Here is a 27,824-nt window from a genome sequence, read left to right as displayed (position 1 = left end):
AACAGCCCCCTCTTGCTCACACAAATCCCAAGACCTATCTAGAGCCTAGGCTCTGATACCATGTCAGAATATGCAGCGGAGATGATGACCAAATCTGGGAACACGAGCAAAAGCAGAAACGCAGGCAGAAAAACAGCACAAGAGAGAGAGAGATGTAGGCGTGTAACTCTGCTCTATATACACAAGAAGATCCCGAGATATGATACAAATAAGGCATGGGGGCTGAGGACCTATATATATCTCCCTGGAAGGGCAGTCGGCCAGCACTAAAAGTGTCCACGACTGGAGAAAGAGGTCCACGGCTGCATAAATGCAGTCGGCCAGCTATCAGATGCCCACGACTGGTAAAAGGCAGTCGGCCAGCAGCCCTGAAGCCCACGACGGAAGAAGATCCAGTCGGCCAGCATTGGGGTGCTCCCGGCATCATCTGGCAGCCCTCCCAAGCCTCAGAAAAAATGGAAAAAATAGGGGAAAAATACGGAGAGTGGGGAAAAATGGGAAAACACCTCATAAGGGCGGGCACACCCACAACAAAGGCCCTGGTGTATAAATCTAGACAGGAGATGACTTCTAACAGCCTTGGGCTTGGGAAATGAGAGCATATGGCTTATGACATGCCTATGCCTCTTACAAACAAGAGCCTCAAGGGTGATACACAACAACATTAAAGATGAACACTTAGTGTACATGTGCCCAACTTTAAACCACTCAAAAACTAAGTTTGTTGATGAAAGACCAGAAATCTTCAACCTCTTTGGCTTATGGGATGAAGACAATGGCTTATGGTTGCACCAAGTCAGCCAACTATATGAGCAGTCGGCCAGCTCACTCCCTTCACTATAAAAGGTGCCTCACATATTCACTTGATGTAGTTCAATCCTAAGCACAAGCTTAACACTTTCTTGCTGGCTATTGCCATCGTAAAGCTTCATGCTATTATAAAATGTGATCTTGTCCACAAGCTCTCTCTCCTTTGCTCCCACTTCTCTCCCTTGTTTTGTTTATGCTTCCGCCTGCGCATACTCCAACAGATAGTAGCGTAGGGCAACCCTACAAGCTTGGAAAGATGCAACTAGCTTTGGAAAGCAAAAGATTAAAAGCTTTTTAAATGCTAAAAAGAGAAGAGCTTTTGTTATTAAAAAGTGCTTTTGGGCAAGAACTCTAAATTCAGCTATTCTCTTATTGTCGAGATATGTAAAAAGACAAAAGAGCTCTCTAGCTCTAAGAACTTTTACTCAAGACTCCTCCAAGGGGTTTTATCTAATATAACTCGGAAGGGGGGATTGGCCCAAGTCTATTCCAACCCCTAGTGTGGTGTCTTCTCTCTCTATACTCTCTTTTGTTTATTTTGAGATTTTCTCGAGGTTTTATGCATGAATTTGTTGTTTTCTTATTCAAAAGTCTTCATCAAAGAGATCTCCCTCAAAGAGATCACTACTTCTCCACCGTTCTCGTGAATGGAAGAGGAGCCATTCCAAATCAGTCCACTCTCATTGTAAAAAAAACTGACATAGACGGAAAAGGTCCAAGAGCCCATCTTCTTGATCATCTCTCATCATCATCATCATCATCATCATCATCATCATCTTCTTCTTCTTATTCTTCCCCTTCTAGGTCACCCTCTCTACGGCTGAACTGGACACATGTTTTTTCCCCGCGTGAACCTTATGTGTGTTGGGCACTTTGTCCTAGGCCTTTTAGTACTCACTTGTACTTTCATTTCATATCATTATTGAGTACATCTTTTCCAGCACTCATGTTTCTCTGTGCTTGAGGTTGTGTGTGTGTGTGTGTGTGTGTGTGTATGTGTGCAGGCTAGCTTCCCTCCTACCTAACATTGGTATCAGAGCTTGGTTAGGGTTAGCATTAGGGTTTGCCCCCTGTTGCCCGTCAGAGCTTGAGCCTATTGCACACATCAGGGGATTAGGGTTTTGCTACATTAGGGTCAGGGTTAGGGTTTTGCCTTCAGCCACCTTGCCGCCGCCCTTAGCCGCCTCTGCACGCTGTCGTCGCTCTATCCGTACGTCATACTGTACCGCCCTGTCGCGCCGCCGCCGGATATGTGGCGTATGCCTGTGCATCCTCTGTTCCTCTGCATTGAGAGCCGCTCGTCGCCCTCTGCACTGCCCAATTCACAGCGTCGCCGCCGCCTTTGCCGTCGCCTACGCCCGTCGCCCTTGCGTGTGCCGCCGTTGACTATAGCTGCCAGATCTGGGGTTGCCGCCTTCAAATCTGCCATCACCGCCCTCAGATCTGTGCCACCCATCATCTGCCTAGCGCTACTGCCGTCTGCGCCCGTACCTGCCGCTTGTGCGCCTGCCGCCTGCGCCTACCGCCTTGAGCGCCACCGCCTCTGCTGTCGCCCTCACGGGCAGTTGCCGCCTGCGCCGCCGTCGCCGCCCTGTATCATGCCTCGTATAGCCTCCTTGTCTCGTCGTACGATCGTACTTGCACCTATACCGTACGACTGTACCTGTGTACCTGCTCTGCACTGCCCAAAGCAACTTCAGATTCACCTTCAGATCTACCCAAAATTGGCAAGGTTTGAGGGATTTGCAATTTTTTGACCTGAAATTGCACATTTTGCCTGTTGAAAATTGGGGCTTTTCACCATTGAGCCTGCAATTGCAACATTGGCATTGATTTCAGCAGATTTGGTGCATAATTGTACTAGAAATTTGGGGATTTTGAAATTGACTCGATTTTGTAGAAATTGGCACGATTTTGCAGAACTTGGCACTATTTGCAAGCAATTTTGGGTATTACAGGCACATTTGGTTGGCATTGGGGCATTTCCCCCAAATTTTTGGGTATTACAAGCACATTTGGTTGGCATTGGGGCATTTCCCCCAAACTTTTGGGTATTACAGGCACATTTGGTTGGCATTGGGACATTTTCCTCAATTTTTGGGCATTGCAGCACTTGGTACAGGTGACAAACGCATTAGCAGATTTACAGGTGCAGATCCGGTTCAGATGTGGTCTAATTGGTTGCCTAAAAATTAGGGCTTTTCTACATTAAGCCCCTTTTTGGAGCATTCGACCAATTTACATTTGATCTGCGAGGATTTGAGCACTTGTTGTAGCTGTTACAAGTGTCAGCTGATTGTGTTTTTCACGGCACATGTATACATTTGTGGTTTGCTGCAGTATATGTATGCCATTGTGGACACTTTGACAGATTTGCATCATCTGCAGTACACTTGCAGATTTGGGACATGCATATGTATTTCTCGTGTGGTGAAGGAGTTCCCTTTCAGTCCATTGGTTATTCTGCTATTTATCTCCCACATTCTTACGGTTTTGCTGGACATTGCATACTCGTAGTGACTTGTGACAGATTTGCTGTGCTATCATGGCCAACAGCAATAATGACCTCTTTGGAATGCTATCTCAAGAGGACAAGCTCAATGGGGACAACTACCCTATGTGGGCTTATATGATGCGTCATGTTTTAGTTGCCAAAAATGTATGGCTGTATGTGGATGGCATTGAGGAGCGTCCTCTTGCACTTGCTCCAGCGGAAGGTGAAGTGATTCCCGCTCATCCTCCTGCAGGTCCACCTCCTCGTCTTCCTCCTACTTAGCAGCAGCGTACTTGGGATGCTAGGGATGCTCTGGTCCATGCATTGATTGCTCTCTTGTGCCGCAGGCATATCATTCCGCACAGTTGTTCTTGCACCACTACAAAGGGTGCTTGGGATACCTTGGCGGCATTGTATTCTGAAACCGGCCTTCAGATATCTGACGGGCGGTGGAACAAACACTCACACACAAAACACTTCATCACCCATGAGAACCTGGAAAAAGAAAACAAACAGGGGAGCTAGAATGCTCCTGCAAATAGTAACAAGGACACCGATTGGCCCCAAAACGCAGTGGCGTCCCTTGCGGTGATTCTTTACTTGATCAGATATGAGTACAAAGTACAACTTGTCGAATCCTTTACCAATAGGATCCCTTTTAGCTTTTCACCCTGGACTTTCCAAATAAGAACTCTCGCTTAGTACAGCAAAGCATTCTATAGAGAAGGCACACCTGTATGACACCTTCGTGTTAGAAAAAGTCTTCTCCATCTCAACCATGGATTCCCACAATCCTTTCCCAAACAGCAGTAAGGCTGTACCAAACCATATGTCCTTCCTATGGTCACAGCTTGCGTGTAACAACGATACATCCACAAAGTACTTCCCACATATGTCCCTCTTGATGCTTTACACACTCTACTTATGGCCATCCCGCAAGAGCCCCATTCAGTGATACACTATGAACGTGGTAAAGTACCTGATGTGTCATATCAACATACATGCATCTCATCCTGACACATTCAGAGTATTACCCAATGTATTCTCAAGGGTACCAAGATCCAATGGCACCAAAATACCATAATACCTCGGAAAGTGTATAAATACATGCACATATAGAGTTCAATTCATATATGAACCAAACCAACTCTAGGACTGCTCGCAAGACTTATGCCCTTCATAGAGTCTTGAAGTGTTAGCTTAGGTTGCTGTAGACTTTGAGCTCAACCAAACCATGCCATTCCAAAGGAGACCAATTCCACAAATAGCATCATCTCAATATCCAGTTGACCAATCCTGTGGTCAAGAACAGCCAGAACCATATGACAAAGATCAATGTCCCAATCTTCCTCAGTCATACCTTAGTTCTAAAGGCAAAAACCATCCATAGTTGCAATTTATAGTTCATGGTGTGGCCGACTGTGAACCATACCCAACTTTACCATCTCATGTGACTAGTACACAATATCATAGAAGTCCCATAAGCAGATGTACTGTCAGCCTCAGTACCTCGGGTGAATACAAAGATGTCACCAAGCGACTTCTAGATGAAAATTGAGCGTGTCTATAACAAGGGAGTGGAGGTGCTACCCCCCTCTTGAGCATCAGGCAATGCTCCAGACCTATGCTCTACTGAACCTGAATGAGCCGTAACAAGAGTCGGCTCCAACTCAAAGGCGTCAAGATAAAGCTGCAATACCTGAGGTGAATCTGCTAAGTCACCCTCCTCCATCCACTTCGCATCCATCAGTGAACAGTTCTTGAACTTCACAAGATAGCGATCGGAAACTTTACCTTGTACCTTTCTTTCTGTGTATGTGCCAGTATCTGCTCGGGAATAAGAACCTCATCAAATTCCTCCGCTTCCGTCTGAGCCTCATCTGATGCATCCACAGGCACCCAAAACCTGCTTGCACTCCATCCAATTGGTAAGCACAAGTCCCTAATGAAGCATAGTAGATCACCATTGATAAACATAGAAAGAAGCTGCCTTCCGAACCCATGAAGCCTCCGTGAAGATACCACTGGTGATAAAATGTCAAAAGCCATAGCCTACAACCCATCTCTTGCACCATAACACTTTAACTGCTTCTTGTTCCTTGCTGACTACTTCCTGTCCTTGGTGTCTTTTCTCTTGAGCTTCATCTTTAGCTTTTCCTCTTCACCTCATACAGGCAAAGACACAATCCTGCACTCTCTCTTGCACTTCCTTTTCACTTTCCTCATGTAGAAGCTTTTGATGTCACTCTCATGAAACAACCACGAGCTCGCCTCCTTGAGAAAGCCGACGATATCCTGGCAATGGAACCATGAAACCGGCCTTCAGATATCTGACGGGTGGTGGAACAAACACTCGCACACAAAACACTTCATCACCCATGAGAATCTGGAAAAAGAAAACAAACAGGGGAGCTAGAATGCTCCTGCAAATAGTACAAGGACACCGATTGGTCCCAAAACGCAGTGGCACCCCTTGCGGTATTTCTTTACTTGATTAGATATGAGTACAAAGTACAACTTGTCGAATCCTTTACCAATAGGATCCCTTTTAGCTTTTCACCCAGGACTTTCCAAATAAGAACTCTCGCTTAGTACAGTAAAGCATTCTATAGAGAAGGCACACCTGTACGACACCTTCCTGTTAGAAAGAGTCTTCTCCATCTCAACCATGGATTCCCACAACCCTTTCCCAAACAGCAATAAGGCTGTACCAAACCATATGTCCTTCCTATGGTCACAGCTTGCGTGTAACCTCGAGAAAACGAGAACCTGTTCACATGAATCCAGAGACATGCTTTCCTCATGAAACCAAAGACCTGTATCTGATAAACCATAGACCTGTTTCCATAAACCATAAGCCTGTACCCTCGATACCAAAGTCCTGTTTCTTCACGAAAGACCAATGTCTTGTTTCCATGACAGATAAATCCTCATATGCACCATCCAATGACGATGCCAAAAACCCAGAGAGAGAAAGATAGAGGACGTGTCAAGCCATCCTTGAATACACATAGGTCCAAGTCGAAGAGCAACACACATCTCTTCCAAGAACATCATCGCATCTTAACTTGATCCTCTGTATCCAAATCTCGTAAACGAAGCCTGCTTGCGAAGAGAGAGAGAGAGAGACAAACCCCTTGGCTGTTAGCCCCTCGGTGCCTCCTTCAGCTCGCCTTCTTCAAGAGAGATAGAGAGAGATAGAGTGAGACCCACGCTGACTGCTTCCACACATGCAGCCACCTGGCGTAGAGAGCCTCCCATCTGACACTCATCTGGCTGCCCAACTATCTGCAGAGAAATTCCTGCTTGATGCCTGCCTGGCTGTCCATGTGCAGCAGCGCCTTGCTATAGGCCATGTGCATCAGCACCTTGTCAGCGCCCAACAGCAGCGCCCGGCGGCGGCGGCGGCATCAGCGCCCGGCGGCGGCAGCAACGGTACCTGGCGGCGGGGCAGCGGTACTTGGCGACGGCACTTGTACCCAGCGGCAGCGGCGGCAGTACCCGACGGCGGCACCTGTATCCGGCGGTAGTGGCGGCCGGCGGCGGCACCTGTACCCGATGGTGGTTGTACCTGGTGACAGCAGTACCTGGTGGCGGAAGCCCTGTACCCGGCGGCAGCACCTCTGTACGAGGCGGCGATGGCTGTACCTGGCGACAGCGCCCAACAGCGACAGTGCTCCAGGAGATGTGTCCGTGAAGACCATCCGGCCACCTACCCCCTGCTCTTGACTCCAAGGTGATGCGCCTCACCACCACACGGCTTGTTACGAATCTCAGCCACCTTCCTTGATGTCCACATGATCTTTGCCATGCATTTCTGGTGATGCATTTATGTACTACTGTGCTTTAGCATTAGCACTATGACATTAGGATTCTCCTTTTCCGTGTCATATAGTGCTTGCTCTTTCCATTGGCAATGCAGTTCACTTTTACTGTGGAGCATAGTGTAGGGCAGCATTCACAGCTTTATCACCTTGCTGCTACCCGTTCACACCATTCACTTGAGGGGGGTTTGTTGGTCATGTCCACTCCCGGCTAGTTCCGGTGTGAACCCAGCTTACTCACGGGCACTTTTTCCCTGTGACTGGACACAGGTTTTTTTCCCCGTGTGAACACACTTATGTGTGTTGGGCACTTTGCCCTAGGCCTTTTAGTACTCACTTGTACTTTCATTTCATATCATTATTGAGTACATCTTTTCCAGCACTCACGTTTCTCTGTGCTTGAGGTTGTGTGTGTGTGTGTGTGTGTGCAGGCTAGCTTCCCTCCTACCCAACATACATGACTTCTGGTAACTTCTAGGATGATGAATGAACTGATTGAATTTTGCTGAATGATGACTCCATGCTAATATACTATGTTGAGGTGCTGGTCGGCCAGCCTTAGATGCTGTCGGCCAGCTTTGGACAAGAAAATACTGGTTTTCCTGTAATAAATGCTGTGCTTACTGAACTGCTTGCCCCAAACTGACTGGCCTTCACCATGATGCTACTGCCTGCTGCCGAGGACCCTATGCTGGCTGCCGACAGGGTTCCCGTGCCCTCCTTGGTGATGGTGATGGTGATGATGAGATGGTGCTATGGCTGATGTTGATGCTATTGTTGATACTGATGATGATTCTGATGAAGATGATGCTGATGATGTCCTACATGCTGTCCTAACTGATGCATTAATCAAGGATTAGCCGTTCATGCTGGAGATTAGCCATGGCACAAGCGTGCACGTCCCACACTGCCTCTTCTGGGAGGGTTTGGGCCACTGGCATGGGTGATGCAATATAAGGACTAGAGATGATAGAGCTCATATGACATAGGGACGGAGTATTGAGACGATGTGCTGAGAGACAAGGCACCACCGCATCAACATCAGGTCATACCAGCCATACATAAGGAGAATCTATGTGGCGGGCCTACTTCATCCTATGTGCAAGGTGCCTCCGACCTAGAGCACCGAGGATCTCCACCACATAGAGACAGATCCATGAGATCCTCCAACAACATGACATCCCTTCACCATAGCCACATCTGCCATCAAGAGGCTTATAGCATGATTCAGTTTTCAGCTTGTGTGTGTGTGGAGTGCGTGTGTGAGAGCGTATCTTGATACAGAGTTCTACACCCACTATTGGGCATTGATGACGTTAGTGGGGATGTCATAGTATCTAGTCCATACTATGCATAATGGAGTTGGTAGTTGTATAGTCTTGTGGGTTGACTACCATGAGTATATAACATGCACGTTCCTAAAAGGTGAATTTGGGCATGTTCTTGGATTCATCTAGGTATATAATTCAGCCGTATTAGCGGACATGCAGATTTCACATTGTGAAGTTTTTGTCCAAGTTGTGGCTAGTTGATATTGTGCTTATTCTTTCTATCTTTAGTGTTGCATTTGCCCTATCAACTACTTATTTGCTGAACTAATTCTTTCTATTTGCTACTTTCCTTAGTGCTAGGCTTCATTATGGCTAAGTCTGCCCTGCATCTCCGGAGGTCTAATAGAAACTAAGTACGAAGGGCTTTGTGTGAATATATGCTCTTATGTGTATGTGTGTGTGTGTGTGTGTGTGTGTGTGTGTGTGTGAGCATATCTTGATACAGAGTTCTACACTCACTATTGGACACTGATGACGTTAGTGGGGATGTCGTAGTATCTAGTCCATACTATGCATAGTGGAGTTGATAGTTGTATAGTCTTGTGGGTTGACTACCATGAGTATATAACATGCACGTTCCTAAAAGGTGAATTTGGACATGTTCCTTGATTCATCTAGGTATATATATATATTTTCCATGGCATTGTATACCCGTGGTATGATTGTACTTTTCATGGTCTCATAGGCCCTTCCAGTCTTTTGTAGATGTTAATATATCTCTCTTAGAGCTTTGCTTGCTTCCCATGTTTGGAGAGCAATGCCATGCACAGAGCCTGAGTTAGATTTGTACCTTGTGTCTCGATTCTTACTTGGTTATTATGCATGATATGTCAAATTAAATTCAGCAGTTTGATCATTGTGTGTTGCGGTGTACGTTTGCCTTGCTACATAACTTGTGGAGTTCAAAACCCCTTGTGGGAGGTTTCACAATCTCTAGAATTACCAATGGTAATCTCTGCCTTTCTTTTTGGCCTTGTGGATTAGCCTCTACCTATTTGCCAAGTCAATTGTTTATAGAAACAATAGGATCCCTGATATTTATAATCACATTTTCGAACGTGTTTAAGTCTCAAGAATATGGAGTCAAAGCTGATGCTCTTGATTGTACCCAGTCACACATTTTAATGCAGAAGCAGAGGTAGACTGATGAGGAGGTTGCCATTTCGCTTTTGACTTGCCATCTTTTCTGTGTGAATTGACTTTAAAATGACAGGCTGATGATTGTTTTAGTGTGGAGTGGGTTTTTTGTGGGTAGTTGTTCCCATAACTTTTAACAGCTGTCATTTTATTTGGGCAGCAAGCCGTGGATGTATAAAAATCATTGCCAGATGTGTCAGCTGACATTGCTTTCTGCAGGCAGAACTTGGCAGGCCTCATTCCAGTAGACCAACTCAGGGAAAAATGGAAATAAACATCGAGTGTTCTCCCACAGCAGCTCCTCAGTTTGAGGTATAATGCCACCTCAAAGATCTTTGTATATTCAATTGACGATCTTTGCTGCACGTTTATTTCAGGGTATTTTCCCGACATCATGATAAATGCTTACTTGGTTATGTCAGGGTAGAGGTGGAGAGGAACTTTCCTTAGAACTTTCGAGAGCTTTGCAGAGAAGTTTGCTAGGTGGTCAAAGTGGGGCAGGTGATTTGAATGTGATGGTTGCTTTTTTGTAGACTGTTCGAATGATACTAAGCTATAATTGGCCATGTTGATGTGATATTATGTGGTCTTGCTGTGCGTGTTGTCCTTCCTGCAGGAGCAGCAATTGATCTTTCAGCATTGGGCATCTTTGATGGGAAGCTCTGCTGGGATCTTTACATTGATGGGCTTGTGCTTAGCTCTGAAGGAAACCTGTTGGATGCTTTAGCCATTGCAATAAAGGTAGGAAATGATCATACATTCTGATGAATTAAACATCGATTAAGTTCAGGGGTCACTATTATGTTTAAATTCTAATTGTAACAATTTACCATCCTTTTTAATTTGTGCGATTGTAAATCAACGGGGCTTGTTACTCACCTAGGCAGGTGTGAGCACTTCTTAGGTCAACACTTAAACACTTGATAGCACAAGACAATAGACAATGCTGAAAATAGAATGGCACAATGAACTCCACCATTGGGGCCGGAACGGGTCGGCCCCCCCTCAATGTTGCAGTATATTATTGGAGTACAATGCCACAAGCTTTTCAAGCCAAGCTTGCCATGAACAAATGAAATGAATACAAATTATCAAACATGGTTTGTTGGTGATGATAACCGTTGAAGTAGAATGGTCACAGTCACTCTCTCACCTTCTTGTGGACGAGAGAACATGAACACTATCATCCTGAGACCACGCACAGCATCCGAGACATGGCTCCACATGCAAAGTCCCTGGTGTCCCATACCACCAGTACACACCCATTGGATGTAAGCACGGAGTAGTCTCAAGGCCTTGAGTCTAGGTCTGAGGAGCTCTCTCCCAAATTGATTCATGAAGTCACTTATTATCATGTGCATCCGTTAATCCCGATGCTCATGGACATGATTATTTTTCGTAGCAAGTATATGGGCAGATTGATTTTGAGGCACCTACAGGTGCTCAAAACATGCGCCCACAGATGAGACACCTTTTGGGCACAATTTATGACTTTTTGGACATTATTATGTAGGTCAAAAAGCCATAACTCTTGAACACGACTTTCCATCCTATCCCTATATAAAGGTGGTCAAAGGGCATGGAAAGGCAGAAATCAGGTAGATCTCTTGGGTATCTCATAGGTGTTAGCAAGAACCCCCGTATAGAGGCAGCCCGAGGCAGCTCTAGGCAAGAAGGCAAGCTTCTGGAGAGCTCGACCAAGCTGTGGAATCAACAATTTGTTGTATACCCGTAGATTAGCATGTATGAATCGGATCTAGGTCAAGATCCAAGATCATTGTTCATATTCATGTTTGTAATATACAATACATTAGGTCTACCTTGTCTTCTCTGTGCTTGCTAAACATAGTGTCATGTGCACAAGGGAGTGCCATGTCTAATCCCTGATCATATCCCTCATTAGGCAGCAGTATTTGGTGCATTTAGGACATCTTTATCAACATGCATTAGGTCGGTAGCAGTTTAGCACATGTATATCAGGTCGACAATAGTAGAATATCATTCGGCAGCATTTATGAGTAATTTAGGTGCAAGAGTTAGCATTTTATGCTAGAAGACAAATCAATTGGCCGGGAGCAAATAAAAATGGCCGACCAGCATATCAACATCATATATAAAGGCACAGCATGTTAGCGCATAATTCATCTTTCTCTTTCTCTCTTTTGGAGATTGGTCATAAGTAGTCAGTAGCCCTTTTGGGAAGGGCTATGGCCAAGCATACATGTAACCTTGTCCATGTACGTGATACATATATTGAAAACGAGTCTCTCTCTCTCTCTCTCTCTTCTCTGTCTAATCAAATCATTAAGCATTTACAGGAGGTGTTCCATAATGAGGCTTAGCATTAGGTGCAGCCACATCACCAAGCACTGTAGGTCCCATATATATATATATGTATATATACCTAGATGAATCCAGGAACATGCCCAAATTCACCTTTTAGGAATGTGCATGTTATATACTCATGGTAGTCAACCCACAAGACTATATAACTATGAACTTCATTATGCATGTATGGACTAGATACTACGACATCCCCACTAACGTCATCAGTGCCCAATAGTGGGTGTAGAACTCTGTATCAAGATATGCTCTCACACATGCACTCCACACACACACACACACACACACACACATAAGAGCATATATTCACACAAAGCTCCAGAGATGCAAGGCAGACTCAGCCATAATGAAGCCTAGCACTAAGGAAAGTAGCAAATAGAAAGAATTAGTACAACAAATAAGTAGTTGATAGGGCAAATGCACCACTAAAGATAGAAAGAATAAGCACAATATCAACTGGCGGCAACTCGAACGAAAACTTCACAATGTAAAATCTGCATTTTTGTTAATACGGCTGAATTATATACCTAGATGAATCCAAGAACATGCCCAAATTCACCTTTTAGGAACGTGCATGTTATTTACTCATGGTAGTCAACCCACAAGACTAAAACTATCAACTCCATTATGCATAGTATGGACTAGATACTACGACGAGTGCTATATGGTAATTTTCCTTCATCTAAGATTGAGGATCCCTTTTTTGATGGGCTTTGAGCGTGTTGTGAGCATAGTTACCACGGAACGTCGTTCCGCCCTCCTGGAACGCCGTTCCGGGCGAAGGCACGTTCCCGGAACGTTCCGATTTTTTTTTTGCTTGCAGAAATGTATGTTCATGTCTTGGGGGAGCAAATATTATGAAGCATATTTGGCTATCCGTATACAAAAAGTTACATTTTTTTGTGTCATATGCTGACATGTCATATGACGTGGCGTTCCGCGACATTCTCGATCCGCTCCCGTTCCCGTTCCCGCTCCCGTTCTAGCATCCGACGTTCCCGGAACGTTTCCGTTCCGCGGTAACTATGGTTGTGAGCCCTAGTCCAAGGGAATGGTAGCGAGGTGCCATCTAGGTCATTAGGATTTGGCTCGATTGTGCTTGTTGCACAAGTCTTTTGTAACCCTCTACACTTATTACACCTATGGTCAGGTGTTCAGGACAACCAAGTCCTTGTCCAAGTCCCAAGCAAGGGTGTCTTGCCATTTGTGAAAGCCACATCGTCCTACAGTCACTAGCAATAGCTAAGTTGGGACCATGGTGGTTGTGGACAGCTCATGGGCACCCTAGTTCGCATACCCAAAACGGGGCCATGGATGTGGCTGGTCAAGGGTTGTCTGGGCACTCTTCAAATGGGCGCCTATCTGAAAGGACCAAAAGTGCATGAATATGTGTGCCCCTCGACGGGCCGATTAGGAGCATTGGTGCATATATAAACGTGGATAGTGAAATTATCATATTCCTCTGCTTTCCTCAACGTTGGACTCCATAGAGTGTTTCTCTGCAGGCGAAGTGCTAGCCAAGAGTGTACAGTAGGTCACAGGGTTGTGATTTGACATCTTCATTCTCAGCCACATCTTGTACTTGAGAATTTCGGTTGTATTACTTATTTCTTGTACATAATATAGAGCAACTTGTGTGTGCTATATGTGTGATTCCGCCGGGCTTTTCTTTCTATCTCTGGAAAACCCTAGCACATAGGTGCAAGTGTTCTACAGTTGATATCACAGCCTAGGAAGCTTGCAAATTTCTTTTCTTTTTTGGTACACCCGTGTGCATTGACTGCTTGGATAGGTAGAGCACCTAGATTCCAAGAGTTCACAAGTTCGGGTTTGGGGAAAGTGAATATTCGGGTTCTCTCTATTGCACTTAGATTACTTGGGGTATATTGTGCTTCCTGGCCCCACTATACCCTTACCTCATCGCGCAAGGCTAAAATCCCTTTTGATCACTTGATATTTGTCATTGATTCACAGCTCATTGATTTTCTTCTCAGCATGAAGGCATCCATGGACATGGCTATATCTACCCGTCTCAACTCGATGAAGTTGGTTTCTCGAGCACCTAGTATTCTGGAACTAGAATCAACAAGGGCCCGTGCTTCAGAGAAAGTGTTGGACGAATTCGAGGACGAAGGGGCAAAACTTTTTGGAGGAGGATTTCTCACTCCTTTGGATGCAGGAAAGGATGTATTGGATGAGCTTCGCTCCCAGTCTAGTAGTCATCATTCTACAATTGCTCATAATCAGGAGAGATGCCATTCGTGTCACTGACGGTCTCCTTCGTAGAGTGTCACGACCCTGCGAATTTGTGCAGCGTATGTGTGAGCATGGTGGTCAGTGTGCAAGACATTGGTTATATGTTCACACTTGGGGTCACCTATTAAGGTTTCTTTTTATTACCCCATGTGGGGGTGGGGGGGGGGGGGGGGGGGGGATAAATGTTTGGAGGGGACAAGGGTTTTAAAAACCATTAAACCAAAGGAATACCCCTTTTTGAGAGTCGTGGCCTTTAGGAGGGAGGCCTACGTTATTTTTGGAGAACGCTCTCTCTTTGGATAAAGGCGGCTGCAGCATACGGGGGCGCTGAACTCTCTCTCTCTCTCTCCCACGTTTTTGTGAAGGGCGGGGCAGGAGTTACAGAGGCACACAGACTGCTCGACTGGTTCTCTCCCTGGGCACACAGTCGGGCTGCAGAATCTGCAAGTAGGCGGTTGCAGGACAATAGGTGCACAGAGCTGGGCGTGGGCTCTTGCAGACTGCTGCAGGACAGTGGGCGCACAGAGTTGGGTGTGGGAAGACTGAAGGTGGCTGCAGCACAGGGCCTTCTCTCTCTCTCTCTCTCTCTCTCTCTCTCTCTCTCTCTCTCAGCCAGAGAAAAAGGGAAGCTAGCATTTTACAGAGGAGGCAGAGTGGTGATACTAGAGAGACGCACCACCTGATGGTGCGAGACCTATGGGACCAGTCTGAGACTTGTAGTATGGAACTGCAACGGAGCATTGAGACTGGATGTGGAGGCCTTTGAGGACAGCTTCAGAGACAGGGACATCATCTTCTACTCGGAGACACATCAGGCCCCAGGCAGCACATTACCGAGAGTGGCGGGATACAGATGGGAGACAACTTGTAGACAGGAGGCCCGTTCGAAGCATGGTGGTCGCGGATCCGGAGGAGTTGCAGTTCTACTAGAGCAACCACCACAACCGAACCCTCCAGAGCCTTGTCCACCCACTTCTACCTTCTTCACAGCAGAGATGGTGAGGAGGACCATCAACAGATTGCATACAGGGAGGGCACAGGATCATGAGGGCATTGTAGCCGAGCATTTCATACATGCTAGAGATATGATTGCAGACTTACTAGCTCTCATGTTTAATAGAGCCATGTGTGAGGGGTTTCTTGGGACTTGGAGTACTTCCACGATTGTGCCGGTACTCAAGTCTGGCCGACTAACTACCGCACCATTATGATTGGTCACTTGCTGGCCAAGCTATATGCCTCTACTCTTGAGCATGAGTTGAGTAGATGGGTAGAGAGACAAGGGGTCCGAGCTCAGGGACAGGCCGGTTTCAGGGGGAGATTCTCTACTTTGGATCATATCTTTACCCTCAGGGCTATCATTGAGGAGGGCAGAGCACATGGGAGGAGGATCTACTGTGGCTTTGTGGATTTCCGCAAGGCCTTTGACACAGTGCCCAGAGCTAGACTGATGCGCAGGCTGCAAGACTTGGGGGTTCCATGTGAGCTCATTTGGGGTATTATGGCACTTTATGAGACAGTAGTTGATAAGGTGCGGACTTCAGAGGGTCTCTCCCAGCCAGTACACTCCACTATAGGGGTGAAACAGGGCTGCCCGCTCTCTCCGACTCTATTTGGACTATACATTGATGAGATCTTTGATTATATTGGGACACGAGGGGACAGAGGAGCCCAGTTGGCTGGCACTTGGATACCTCTGCTCTTATATGCTGATGATATTGTGCTTATAGCAGACTCACCAGAGGGTATGCAGAGGCACTTGGATACTTTACATGCTTATGCACAGGACAGTGGGCTCTCAGTTAACCTTGGTAAGACCAAGGTTATGGTGTTTAACACTACAACTCAGTGGGTATGGAGATCAGCACCTATTTTCACATATGGGCAGGAGACAGTGGTGTATGTTGACTCATACACATATCTTGGAGTGGTGTTCACTGGGACCACATTTTCCATGAGGGGGGCAGCAGAGGCCAGATTGACTAGAGGATATGCAGCACTAGGAGGTCTAGAGAGGATGCGCTCACAGGTACAGTTTCAGGAGCCACGCACTAAGCTGTGGCTTTTTGACACGTTGGTCACATCGGCTATGCTATATGGAGTACAGATCTGGGGGCCTAGCCTAGATCGTCACAATCGATCAAGACGCACATACGATGGATGGAGATCGATGGAGAGATCACTTGTGTCCATGATCTCTAGGATGATTCGGGCTAAGGCCTTGGTACCCCATTAGATTATCCGAGCCGAGATGGGAGCACCACCGATCGTAGTCGAGGCTCTTGCCAGATCAGTGTCCTCCATTCATAGCACCTGGGAGCTTCCCCGACACCGGTATGCACGACTTGCTTTAGAGTCCTCTCATCAGCTAGCCATGGAGGGAGACACTTCATGTTGGTATGCGGAGATAGCATCCTTGTTTGAGCTCCACGGGTTCAGCTTAGACAGACTTCCACCCTTCCAGTACTCTCTAGAGGCACCCCCTCTCACCTTGACACATTCTGAGATTAGTAGAGTCATCAGACAGGACCTCATTCAATTGGACACTAGGAGGACATGGCTAGAGCCCTCACAGGAGTTAGGGACGAAGATGGCTTTCTATAGAGACCATCTTCTCCGCACCGCTGAGGATGGCTTTAGCTACATGGATACCCATTTGTCTCATGGATTGAGGTGCACCATTGGGCAGATCCGCACCTCTTCACATCAGTTAGAGATAAAGACAAGCAGATTTAGAGGCATACCTCCAGGGGACAGGATATGTCAGATTTGTTGGATAGAGCCAGAGACGGAGGAGCACTACATCTGTCGCTGCACAACATATTATGAGATTCGAGGGCGCTACCATTGCCTTTTCAAAGAGGGATTTGGACCATTGGCTAGAGTCATGGACTATTGTGATCAGCGATGCTTGGGTTTTTATCTCCTGGAGATCCGCAGGCTCAGAGAGTCCATTATGAGGAGCAGACGCCCGACTGGCAGGGAGTCCACACAGAGACAGCAGAGGCCAGAAACAGGAGCATATCTAGCATGTTTTTGGGAGAGTTTACGGGCTGATGTATGGCTGTGTTTTTGGCTACGTGCATGGGCCAGTTGGATGCATATTCAAGGCTTGGATGTACTATCTTGGCAGATTAGAGGTGAATAACAGTGTGGTGTTTTGGGCACAGGGCTGTGTGAAACCTCTATGCTAAGAGGTCTAGAGGATTGGCAGTTTGGACATGCATATGTGTAAGCCATGTATGGCCATGATGTATTCAGTTGAATTCTTCCATTGAATGTGAATAAAGAAATACCGAAACGGGTGCCAAGCTTTGAGGCCAACATTTTGTTAGCACATTCATCCCCAGTTTCTGCCCATTTCTGGTGTCCTTTTGGTCCCATTTGTATGGCCCTTGATTGTGGGCTGGCCACCCCTATTTTACATATTTTTATGGGATTTTTCCTAGCCCTTTTGGTATTTTACCAGTCGGCCAGCTCATATGCTCCAGTCGGCCAGCATATTCAGCTCCAGTCGGCCAGCCCTCCTCACCTATAAATAGGTGGGGCTGGCCTCTCATTTCTCATTTAGTCTTGTACATATTTTGCTCCCACTTATGAGACTAACAGTGTCTCTTGCTTGGGACTGTTTTGGTTCAATATATTCAGCATAGTTTGCTCCATATCTCTCTCTCTCTTGCACTCTTTGTTCAGCACATTCTAGTGCCACTCTGCTTCCGCTCTGTGCACTCTTTCATGGTATCATCACTCCTGGTTTAGCAACCTTTCTGCTGCCCCAGATTCAGCCCTGTTTTCAGCACCTACTCTTGTGCGTTTTCTTCTAGATTTATAGCTTTGGCTGCTGCGTTTTCTGGACAGCACTCTGCTGGTCGTTTTTTCTTCAGATTGGCTTCACCAATTCAGCCATCTGGCTCTTGTTGATCAACGTTTCATTGCCCACTTGGAGATTGGACTGCAGGCGGCCTGTTTTCTACAGGACAACACTTGTTCACTGCTGCGTTTTCCTCTCCAGTGGCCCTTTCCCTTTGCAGAGGGGGCTTGTGGTGTTGCAGGCTTTGGTGGCACTCTTGGTACCTGTGGAGGACACCTTTTCTTTAGAGATTGCTCGTTTTCTTGAGGAGAGCCCAAGCTACTGTCTTTGTTGTTGCATTTCCCTCTTGCACCCTCTTACAGCATATTCCCTGGCCCTGTGTGGCTACCTTTTCTCTCTATATCAAATCCGCATTTTTTGCTTCCCTCTTCTAGTGACCTCAAGGTTGGAGGTACAGTCGATAGAAGCTTCTGCGTTTTTTGCTATAGGAGGATTCTTGGGTGTTGTCCAGCCTCTTAGGGCTGCGTTTTGGTGGGAGGAAAGACCCTATATTAGTGTTTTCTGATTTGGACAGTTTTATCTTATGAGGGTTGGTTCTCTTGATTGGATCAATGATGACAACTTCAGATTTGGCTCCCGTACCACTCTTTTGTTATTTCCTTGATGAGGCAGACAAGTTAGATGGTGGTAATCATGGAAGTTGCAGGTTACTTCTATTCTCAGGGAGTATGGTTTGATGGAGTCTCAATCGGTGCCTGCCGGACCTTGCCTCTGCGGAGGATGTGTGTCGGTGGAGTGTCAGGACTATGGTCCTACGGAAGTCGAACCCTAGCATAAGTTAATAGCTTTCGGAGTCTCGAGAGTATTATTAGTGCTAGCGGGGTTCAGGGGTTAATGGGCGTTAGGGTTTGGTCGATGTGTGTACACATCTAAGTTAGCACGGCTCTTAAGTAAGATGGGCGGCCGGGCTAGGAGGTGTGGACACAGGCCAGGGTTTTGGTATAAAACCCAACGAGAAACCCTAACTCGTCATTATATGGTTGGGAGGTGAACCGACTTCCACCCTCTCTTCTTCTCCACGCCTAGGCTATGGCGGCTTGAGGAAGACGCAGCCGTAGCGGAGGCGTTACACTGGTATTGTGATAATCCAATACTCTTTCTGGTTCATGAGGCAGTATTGGGGGTTCCACATATTCTACCAAGAAAGAATCATCCACCGGCCTTTCATGACCCATAAGGCGTTTCCTCAAACGGCTTACGTGAAAGATGGGATGAACCTTGGAATGTGCTGGTAACTCAAGTTTATAGGCTACTGGGCCCACCTTCTTGAGTATCTTAAACGGTCCACAAAATTGGGGCGACAATTTTGGTACGGAACCCGTTTTTAAACTGGTGGAGTTTTCTGGTACCTTCAGAAACACCCAATCACCTTCTTGAAAGTGAAGTGGTCTACGTTTCTGGTCCGCAAACTTCTTGTAACGATCTTGCGCTTGACGAACATTTAATCGTGCAAGGCGCAACATATCCATATGGTCTTGGATAAAATCCTTAACCTGACTGATTTTCTCATTCGCCAGTCTCACCGACACTGGTGAACGTGGCTGAAAACCATACATCAACATGAAAGGGCTAAAGCCTGTCGAGACATGCTTTGCACTATTGTAAGCAAACTCAAGAATAGGCAAATAAGACTCCCAATCAGATTGTTTTTTGCTGACATATGCCCGAAGCATATCTTCCAGCACTTGATTAACCCGTTCAGTCTGACCATCTGTCTGCGGATGATCAGCTGTACAACTAAGGTTCAACATAGTACCCAACTTACTGAATACTGCTCGCCAAAAATGGCTGTTAAACTTGCAATCGCGATCACTGACAATATTGGACGGTAAGCCATAAAGTCGGTAAACATTCTCCACGAAAAGGCGTCCCAATTCTGGAGTTGTATCTATTTTCTTAGTAGGCACAAACCTACAAAGCTTGGTTAATCGATCCACGATTACCCAAATGGCATCATGTCCACGATTCGTTGTGGGCAAGCCCGTTATAAAATCCATAGAGATACTTTCCCACTTTCCGTCGGGAATCTCTAATGGATGCAGTAACGCGCCAGCTTTAAGACGTTCTGCTTTGTTCACTTGACACTTCTGACACTGCAGAACATAGTTAGTAACATCCTTGTGAAGTCCAGGCCAATAGAAATGCTTTCTTACGAGAGCATACGTTTTGCGAATGCCCGCATGACCTGCACTTGGACTATCATGACACTCAAAAAGAATTTGGCGCCTAGTGTCTAAGTCCAATGGAACACAAACTCTCCCCTTGTGGAGTAAGTATCCATCATCGATGGAAAAGTTTTTCCATCACTGTAGTTCATCTTGTGATAAAGAAGAACCATGTGTGGAAGAACTGGGAACACTACCATGTGAGTGAGAGGGACCCCTCATTTGAACATGATTCCACACCTTTGAGTATGTTGAATCCTGCTTGCATTTGCCTCGTAAAGATTCTAACAATTCGCTTTTCAACTCTGTGAATAGCAGCGAATTAATCTCCGGCATACGACTCAAAGCATCAGCTACAATATTGTAACGTCCTTTGCGATAGCGTAGCTTGCAATCATACTCCTGAAGGATCTCAGCCCATCTGGCCTTTCGACCCTGCAAATCTGTTTGGTTCATAAACCACTTTATGCTTTCGTGATCAAAAACAAGCTCGAATTGCGCACCATATAAGTAATGTCGTCATTTTCGTAAGGCATATATGATGGCAAAGAGCTCACGCTCGTAAGCTGAGTAGTTTTGTTGAGCACGATTGAGCTTCTTGCTCTCATAGGCAACAGGATGACCATCTTGAATGAGAACCGCACCCACTGCCTTAGGACTGGCATCCGTTTCAATCACAAATGGTTTTTGAGGATCCACAATTGCCAAGATGGGAGCTGTAGCCAAAGCAACTTTAAGCTTATCAAAGCTACGTTGTTGCTCCTCACGCCATTGAAAGGTAATTGCCGCACCTTTCAGTTGATCAGTCATGGGAGCGGCAATCTTTGCATAACCGTTCACATATTTGCGATAAAATCCTGCCATTCCCAAGAAGATTTGAAGTTCTTCCTTACTTCGAGGTGTTGGCCATCGCATAATAGCATCAACCTTACTAGCATCCATAGCAATTCCGTCTGCAGAAATTACATGACCTAGGTATTGTATGCTATCCTTGAGAAATTTACACTTACTTTCTTTCGCGTAAAGTGCATTCTCGCGTAGTAACTGAAAAACTTTTCGTAAGTGTTCCAAATGCTCTTCTAAAGTCGAACTATAGACCAAAATGTCATCAAGAAAGACAATGACAAATTTGCCTAAGTACGGCCTTAGTACGCTATCCATAAGCGTCATAAACGTTGCCGGGGCATTAGTAAGCCCAAACGGCATAACCAAAAACTCATAGTGTCCAAAGCGAGTTCGGAACGCAGTCTTGGTTATATCATCAGCGTTAATACGCACTTGATGATATCCTGAACGTAAATCAATTTTAGAAAAATACTTCGCACCTTTGAGTTGATCAAACAACTCATCTATCTTAGGTAGCGGGTATTTGTTCTTAATGGTTACCGCATTCAAGGAGCGATAATCCACACACATGCGCATGGATCCATCCTTTTTCTTCACCAAAAGAATGGGCGATGCCCATGGTGAAGCACTATGGCGAATGAAGCCCTTACTAAGGTAGTCAGCAAGTTGACGTTCCACCTCAGCTGCTTCAGTCGCACTAAGCCTGTACGACGGCTTACTGATTGGTTTGGTGCCCGGAACGACATCAATGCGATGAGGCAAAGCTCGTTCGGGTGGCAAACCCTCTGGTAATTCATTAGGAAAAATATCTTTAAATTCTTGTAACAGTTGTTGCAAAGACAAAGCATTAACTGGTTGCTTAAGATTATTTAAAGAGATTTTAGAAGAAGGTAAAGAGAAAGAAGGCATCGCTGAGGAAGATTCATTTGAATAAGAAACATCATGCACATCAAACCCACTAGTTTGAGACACACAATAACAAAAATAGACTTCTTCTATTTGATTACTATGCTCCAAAAAAGAGAGTTCGGCATTACATATGAGTGGTGTTGGGGGTACATCACGTTCCCCAATAAGTAAAACATGCTTACCATTGGCCTAAAACGTAAACGTATTATGTTCATAACTCCTTTTGAGTGATGACCCTAACCCATACAACCACTCCCGTCCTAAGATGACATCCGCACGAGACATATTCATCACTTGGAAGTCAAGAACCATAGTGTGTTCTTGCACAAACACAGGCACTTGCCGTACTAGAGTATCCCACACATCGTGATCATCCCCCTGAATGGTGGACACCACATAACGATGAGAACTCTTTGTCTCCGGCAACTTTAATTTCTTAACTAATGCATAGTTCAAGAAATTGTGCGTGGCACCATCATCAATGAGAATACGTACTCGATGACCATAAATGGAGCCATGCATACGGACCAAATCATGTGGTCCAACTGTCTCTTGCCACATAGATGCAGTGAGATTACACTCATGCATCTCGGTAGTGTGCGAAACCTCTACCGCAGAATACTTAGGATCAGCATCCAAGGGAAGTGTTTGCACCATGTGTACAGCCTTCTCCTTGACCTTCTCCTTATCCTTATTCTTGCGAGGCAACTGTGGACAATTTTTCTTCTCATGATCACTACCTAAGCAATGATAACATAGTTTCTCCTTCTTGGCCCGTTCAAAGTCTTGTGGAGACAACGGACCACTTGATCCTTTAGACTTCTTTGTGTTTTCAGTAGAATTGCTGGCAAGTTTACGCTTATTAGCATTAAATTGCGAGCCATTGAATTTGGCCGGTCTATCCATGCCCTTCTTATCCATGGTGTCATCAAAGATAAGGGCACTTTGGATAGCCGCTTCCAAAGTTTTAGGATATCGGGTTTTAACCTTTGCCTGATATTCTTTATCAAGGCCTCTAACAAACCCACGAACCTTTTGAAAGTCGTCCAAACCATCTAGCTTGAGAATGACTTCACGGTATTTGGACACATACTGATTAAGTGTAAGACCTTCCATCTTGCACTTGTCCCAGGCTGTCCAACTCCGATCTTTCTCGTTTTGCGGTAAGAACTCCTTTTTAAATGCTGCCTCAAACTCCTCCCAAGTCTTAGGGCGAGTTTCAATAGGTAGACTCATCCACCACTTGTAGGCTTTACCTTCAAGTGTGAGACTCGTCTCAGTGACCATAACAGCAGCGGGAGTGCGGCGTAAGCGATGCAAGTCCGTCCACTTGTGTAAAAATGTATGGACCGCATCCTTGTTACGATCGCGCTCCTCTCCCTTAAACACAGGCGGCTTCACGTTTTTCAACATAGCCCCTTCCTGCGTTGCAGATGGTGCAATAGATTCTACTATAGGATTTGGAACAAGAGGAGGCATAACTATCGGAATAGGCCCTCCACTTGCCGCCGATCCACTTGCAAAACGTGCCATAAATTCAGTAAAAAGCGTGCTCATGTTTGTGAGATTGGTATTGACATTTATTATAGTGCGCTCAAGTGCAACTACCCTTGAAGTGAGACGCCCAAACTCTACCGTGTCTACCAAACCATAATCATCTATTGGACTCGCACCCCCTTCGGCATCGGTCATGTTGTCATCCCGATCAGGCGCAACGGCCTGTCGCGAATCACCCACACCACCACCCAAAGGGTGTGTCTCACTAACATCATGCATATCATTCTCAAAATCGAAGTGAACATGAGGCGGTTCCGCTGAGGCCATGGTATGCACGTGCTTACAAATAGAGAACGGATTACCTTCAAAAGCGAACTCCAATTGAAGCGTCGTAGAAGAGTTCCTCTTGCATGCACGGAAATCGAGAAGAATCACCACTTGAGTCGTCAATCAACACATGCATGCAAAAAAGTGTGTTACATGTAGCATGTCGTTGAAGATCTGTCCACCAAAAACTTCCAAACTTGGAGCATAGAAAACTCCTCTCACAAATTGAAAGAAGGAAAGTTGAAGGTGAAAAGGTCACTTTCCTTGTAGTTTGTGTCACTTTCCTTGTAGTTTGTGTCCTTCCTTGAAAGAATAAGTAGAGCTCTTTTGAAGAGAAGAACAACACAAGTGAAAAGGTGAAGTGGCTAGCACACTTGCCTTGGAGCTTGAGGTGGTGGGTTCAAAACCCCACTCCTTGGATGGTGAAGCCTCCCCCTTGTGCCACTCAAGTAAGGGAGAATTCTCGCGCGCTCGCCAACGGCGCGCCAGCGATCGCTCACCGATCGCCTTCGAGGACTGCCGGTCTGCCTTGGTCACCGCCTTAGGCGTCCGCTGTGGTGGTCGTCTGGTGGGGCCATACGAGCGGCAGCTGCGCTCGTTTCTTTTGCTGCGGCGTTGAGCTCTTTCTCGTGCAGGTCACGTCGGTCGCCGCTGGCTCTGATACCAGTGTAACGCCTCCGCTACGGCTGCGTCTTCCTCAAGCCGCCATAGCCTAGGCGTGGAGAAGAAGAGAGGGTGGAAGTCGGTTCACCTCCCAACCATATAATGACGAGTTAGGGTTTCTCGTTGGGTTTTATACCAAAACCCTGGCCTGTGTCCACACCTCCTAGCCCGGCCGCCCATCTTACTTAAGAGCCGTGCTAACTTAGTTGTGTACACACATCGACCAAACCCTAACGCCCATTAACCCCTGAACCCCGCTAGCACTAATAATACTCTCGAGACTCCGAAAGCTTTTAACTTATGCTAGGGTTCGACTTCCGTAGGACCATAGTCCTGACATGGAGAAAGACTAACGGACAGATCTATGGCTTTCTCCTCTTGAATTGTCAGGATTCGGTTCTTCGACATTTCATCTATGCTCCTGATGATGCTTCTACCTTCTGTGTGGCAGTTGCTTTGTGACCTGTATGGTGATGCGAGTGATCGGCAGATGCTTTCTGCTTCTGGGTGTTGTGCAGCCAGTGATTTTGTGGATACTTCTTTTGGAGATGTTCCTGCAGCGAAGGATATTGGGCAAGTTTTGCTCATTGCATTTACGGAGTTTGTTTCTCCTGTTGCCCTGCCTTCAGTTTCTGTGCATACTTCTCCTTGCAAGGATGATATCTCTGGTAATGTTTTTGAGAAAGACAGTGGGCTATCTTTGCTCATAACTTCTGAGGGGGATTTTTCTCCTATTGCTTCGTCTCCGATTCTTTCTTCGCCAACGAGTGACCAGGATGTGTTGTTGGTCCCTTTGCCTGCTATGGAGGAGCCTGCTTCTACACTATGTGATGCTATTGAGGAGGCTACTACTACTTCAGTTACCACTACAGTGAATGTTCCTATTTCCCTTACTCTATGTGAGGATTTTGGATCGTGGTCAGGTATGTCCGTGACCGTGCCTGGGGCACAGTGGTACTTCCAGGGATTGAAGGATTGTGATTTGGATTTGGTTGGGCTTGTGGAGTCCCGACATGAGTTTTCAAAGGGGGCTGTTGAGTTCTTACATCTGGCAATGCCGACCTTCGAGAAGGGTGCTATTATACAGCATTTGGCTACTCTTAGTACGGAGTTGGAGCATATGGACTCTATTTCTTTTGAGGGTATTATCTTCTTGGAGCTACAGGCTTCTAGGGATTCCTGTGACACTGTGTTTATATTTGGGTTTGGCACCGATATTTGGAGCAGCACGATGCAACCTTCATGGTTGATTTCTTCTAGAAGAATAGTGTACCTCGCAGCTTGTTCTGTTACTTTTGTAGCTGAGTTGCTGTGGAGATTGCTTGTGGAGCTTTCCTGGTACCTGTTGTTGCTGCTTTCTTTTGTCTTTGACAGAGGACGACTTTTTCGGCTTCTCGGAGTTATGTTCAGCATCTGGTGCTGAGAGGGGGTGTGAGCACATTCATCCCCAGTTTCTGCCCATTTTTGGTGTCCTTTTGGTCCCATTTGTATGGCCCTTGATTGTGGGCTGGCCACCCCTATTTTACATATTTTTATGGGATTTTTCCTAGCCCTTTTGGTATTTTACCAGTCGGCTAGCTCATATGCTCCAGTCGGCCAGCATATTCAGCTCTAGTCGGCCAGCCCTCCTCACCTATAAATAGGTGGGGCTGGCCTCTCATTTCTCATTTAGTCTTGTACATATTTTGCTCCCTCACTCATGAGACTAACAGTGTCTCTTGCTTGGGACTGTTTTTTACCCTGGGTGCTTAGTGTGTGTGTGTGATGTTATGCATGCACGAGTAAAGATAGTTGAAGCATGCCTGATGCTAGTGTCATGAGAAGCCACACCCTAGGATGCTTTTTTAATTCTATGGCAATAATTATGCGATGTTCAGTATATTCAGCATAGTTTGCTCCATATCTCTCTCTGTCTTGCACTCTATGTTCAGCACATTCTAGTGCCACTCTGCTTCTGCTCTGTGCACTCTTTCACATGTGTCGTCCTTCTTTTTGTGTAGGAGCACTCTAGCTCCCTTTTGTTTGTCTTAGTTGCTGGATTACATTTCCCACTTGCCTTCACCACTTGACGTCGAGGGACTACCTTCACAGCACCTCTCTCTCTCTCTCTCTCTCTCTCTCTCTCTACCCCCCCCCCCCAAAAAAAAAACTAATAATAAAAATAATAAAATAATAAAATAAAAAACTCTTATAAGCATTGTGTATCATATCTCAAAAAGCACATCTTTTTTTTTTGGGGCATGTGAAGCAGGTGTTCTATTTTGGTGTTTTAAAGTGAAGTGTTTTTTTAAATCAGCCCAACATGTTTTCACATTTCATGTTGATAAATCAAATTCATACTTTTTTTTGTCCTACCAATAGTAGGCTGCTATGAGCAATACAGGAATTCCCAAGGTAGAAATCACAAGTGCAGCTACGAGTGAACAAGAAGCCGATTTTGAAATTAGTGATAATCCAGATGAATTCTCTCAGTTGGATACCTCTGGTGTACCCGTAATTGTAACTCTAACAAAGGTATGCTCTGTGTGTGTGTGTGTGAGAGAGAGAGAGAGAGAGAGAGAGAGAGAGAGAAAGAGAGAGTTTCCATAGATTGAACTGCTTTTTGCCTTGTGTTGGCTACCTGGTAAAAGGGTTCTTGTCTTTTGAGCAAGGTTGGAAGAACATATATTGTTGACGCCACAGAAGAGGAAGAGTCGCAGATGAGCTCAGCTGTCTCCATTGCTGTCAATAGCTTTGGTCATGTATGTGGGATAACAAAGCGTGGAGGGGCAGGGCTGGACCCAAGTGTTCTTCTGGACATGATTTCAGTTGCAAGGGAAGTGAGTAAAACTTTAATCTCAACAGCAGATGCAGAGATAGTGGCTGCAGAAACTCGTGTGGGCGAGCATATGTAGCATAAGCAGGACTTTGGGCTTGCCGGCTTTGTTGGGCGAGTGAGTAGACACTGATTATGGTAACATCCAATCTAACTCTTCAAAATTTTTGCAGTAGGAGCCATTGTGACAAGAAACGTTTTTTTAATGAAATACTTGCGTCTTTTTTAATAAATGATACGTTTTGAGAAAAGTTTTAAAAATAATCAATCAAAAAATATTTAGCTTGGAAAATTGAAGTGACATTTTGCAAATATCCCCAAATTGGATTGGGTGGTTTTTGCAATTTCTTCAAAGCTAGGAGCAACTCAAAAGCAATATCATAATCAATAATTTCTTCTCTCTCATGACATGAATAACATTTGCCATGTTAGATTCATCCCTTCCACTCACAGGGTGAGTCTTCCACCATGCTTCCTTAAAGAAACATGATTTGTGGACTAATTTCTTTGTAAGCCAATCATAGGTCAATCTTGAG

General features: G+C 45.7%; 1 protein-coding gene across 3 annotated transcripts in view; it reads left to right on the top strand.

The window, feature by feature from the left end:
• Nucleotides 1-27,580, top strand: part of LOC147613333 (3'-5'-exoribonuclease family protein) — a 45,962-nt gene extending 18,382 nt beyond the window's left edge. The window contains exons 3-7 of one of the 3 annotated variants that reach the window (XM_086782637.1): nucleotides 9,816-9,908; nucleotides 10,019-10,097; nucleotides 10,213-10,337; nucleotides 26,838-26,987; nucleotides 27,125-27,580. In XM_086782637.1, the coding sequence (XP_086638763.1) occupies nucleotides 9,816-9,908; nucleotides 10,019-10,097; nucleotides 10,213-10,337; nucleotides 26,838-26,987; nucleotides 27,125-27,367 (690 nt within the window). In that variant the 3' untranslated portion in view covers nucleotides 27,368-27,580. Of the gene's footprint in view, nucleotides 1-9,815; nucleotides 9,909-10,018; nucleotides 10,098-10,212; nucleotides 10,338-26,837; nucleotides 26,988-27,103 lie in introns of all 3 variants that reach the window. The other 2 variants (XM_086782638.1, XM_086782639.1) reach the window with 2 other exon arrangements.
• Nucleotides 27,581-27,824: the final 244 nt, after the last annotated feature.

This window comes from Cibotium barometz, chromosome 44, assembly GCF_041138505.1.
Source record: "Cibotium barometz isolate CiBa-2024 chromosome 44, ASM4113850v1, whole genome shotgun sequence".
In the NCBI taxonomy this organism is placed as follows: Eukaryota; Viridiplantae; Streptophyta; class Polypodiopsida; order Cyatheales; family Cibotiaceae; genus Cibotium; species Cibotium barometz.
This window is presented reverse-complemented; position numbering and strand designations above follow the sequence as displayed.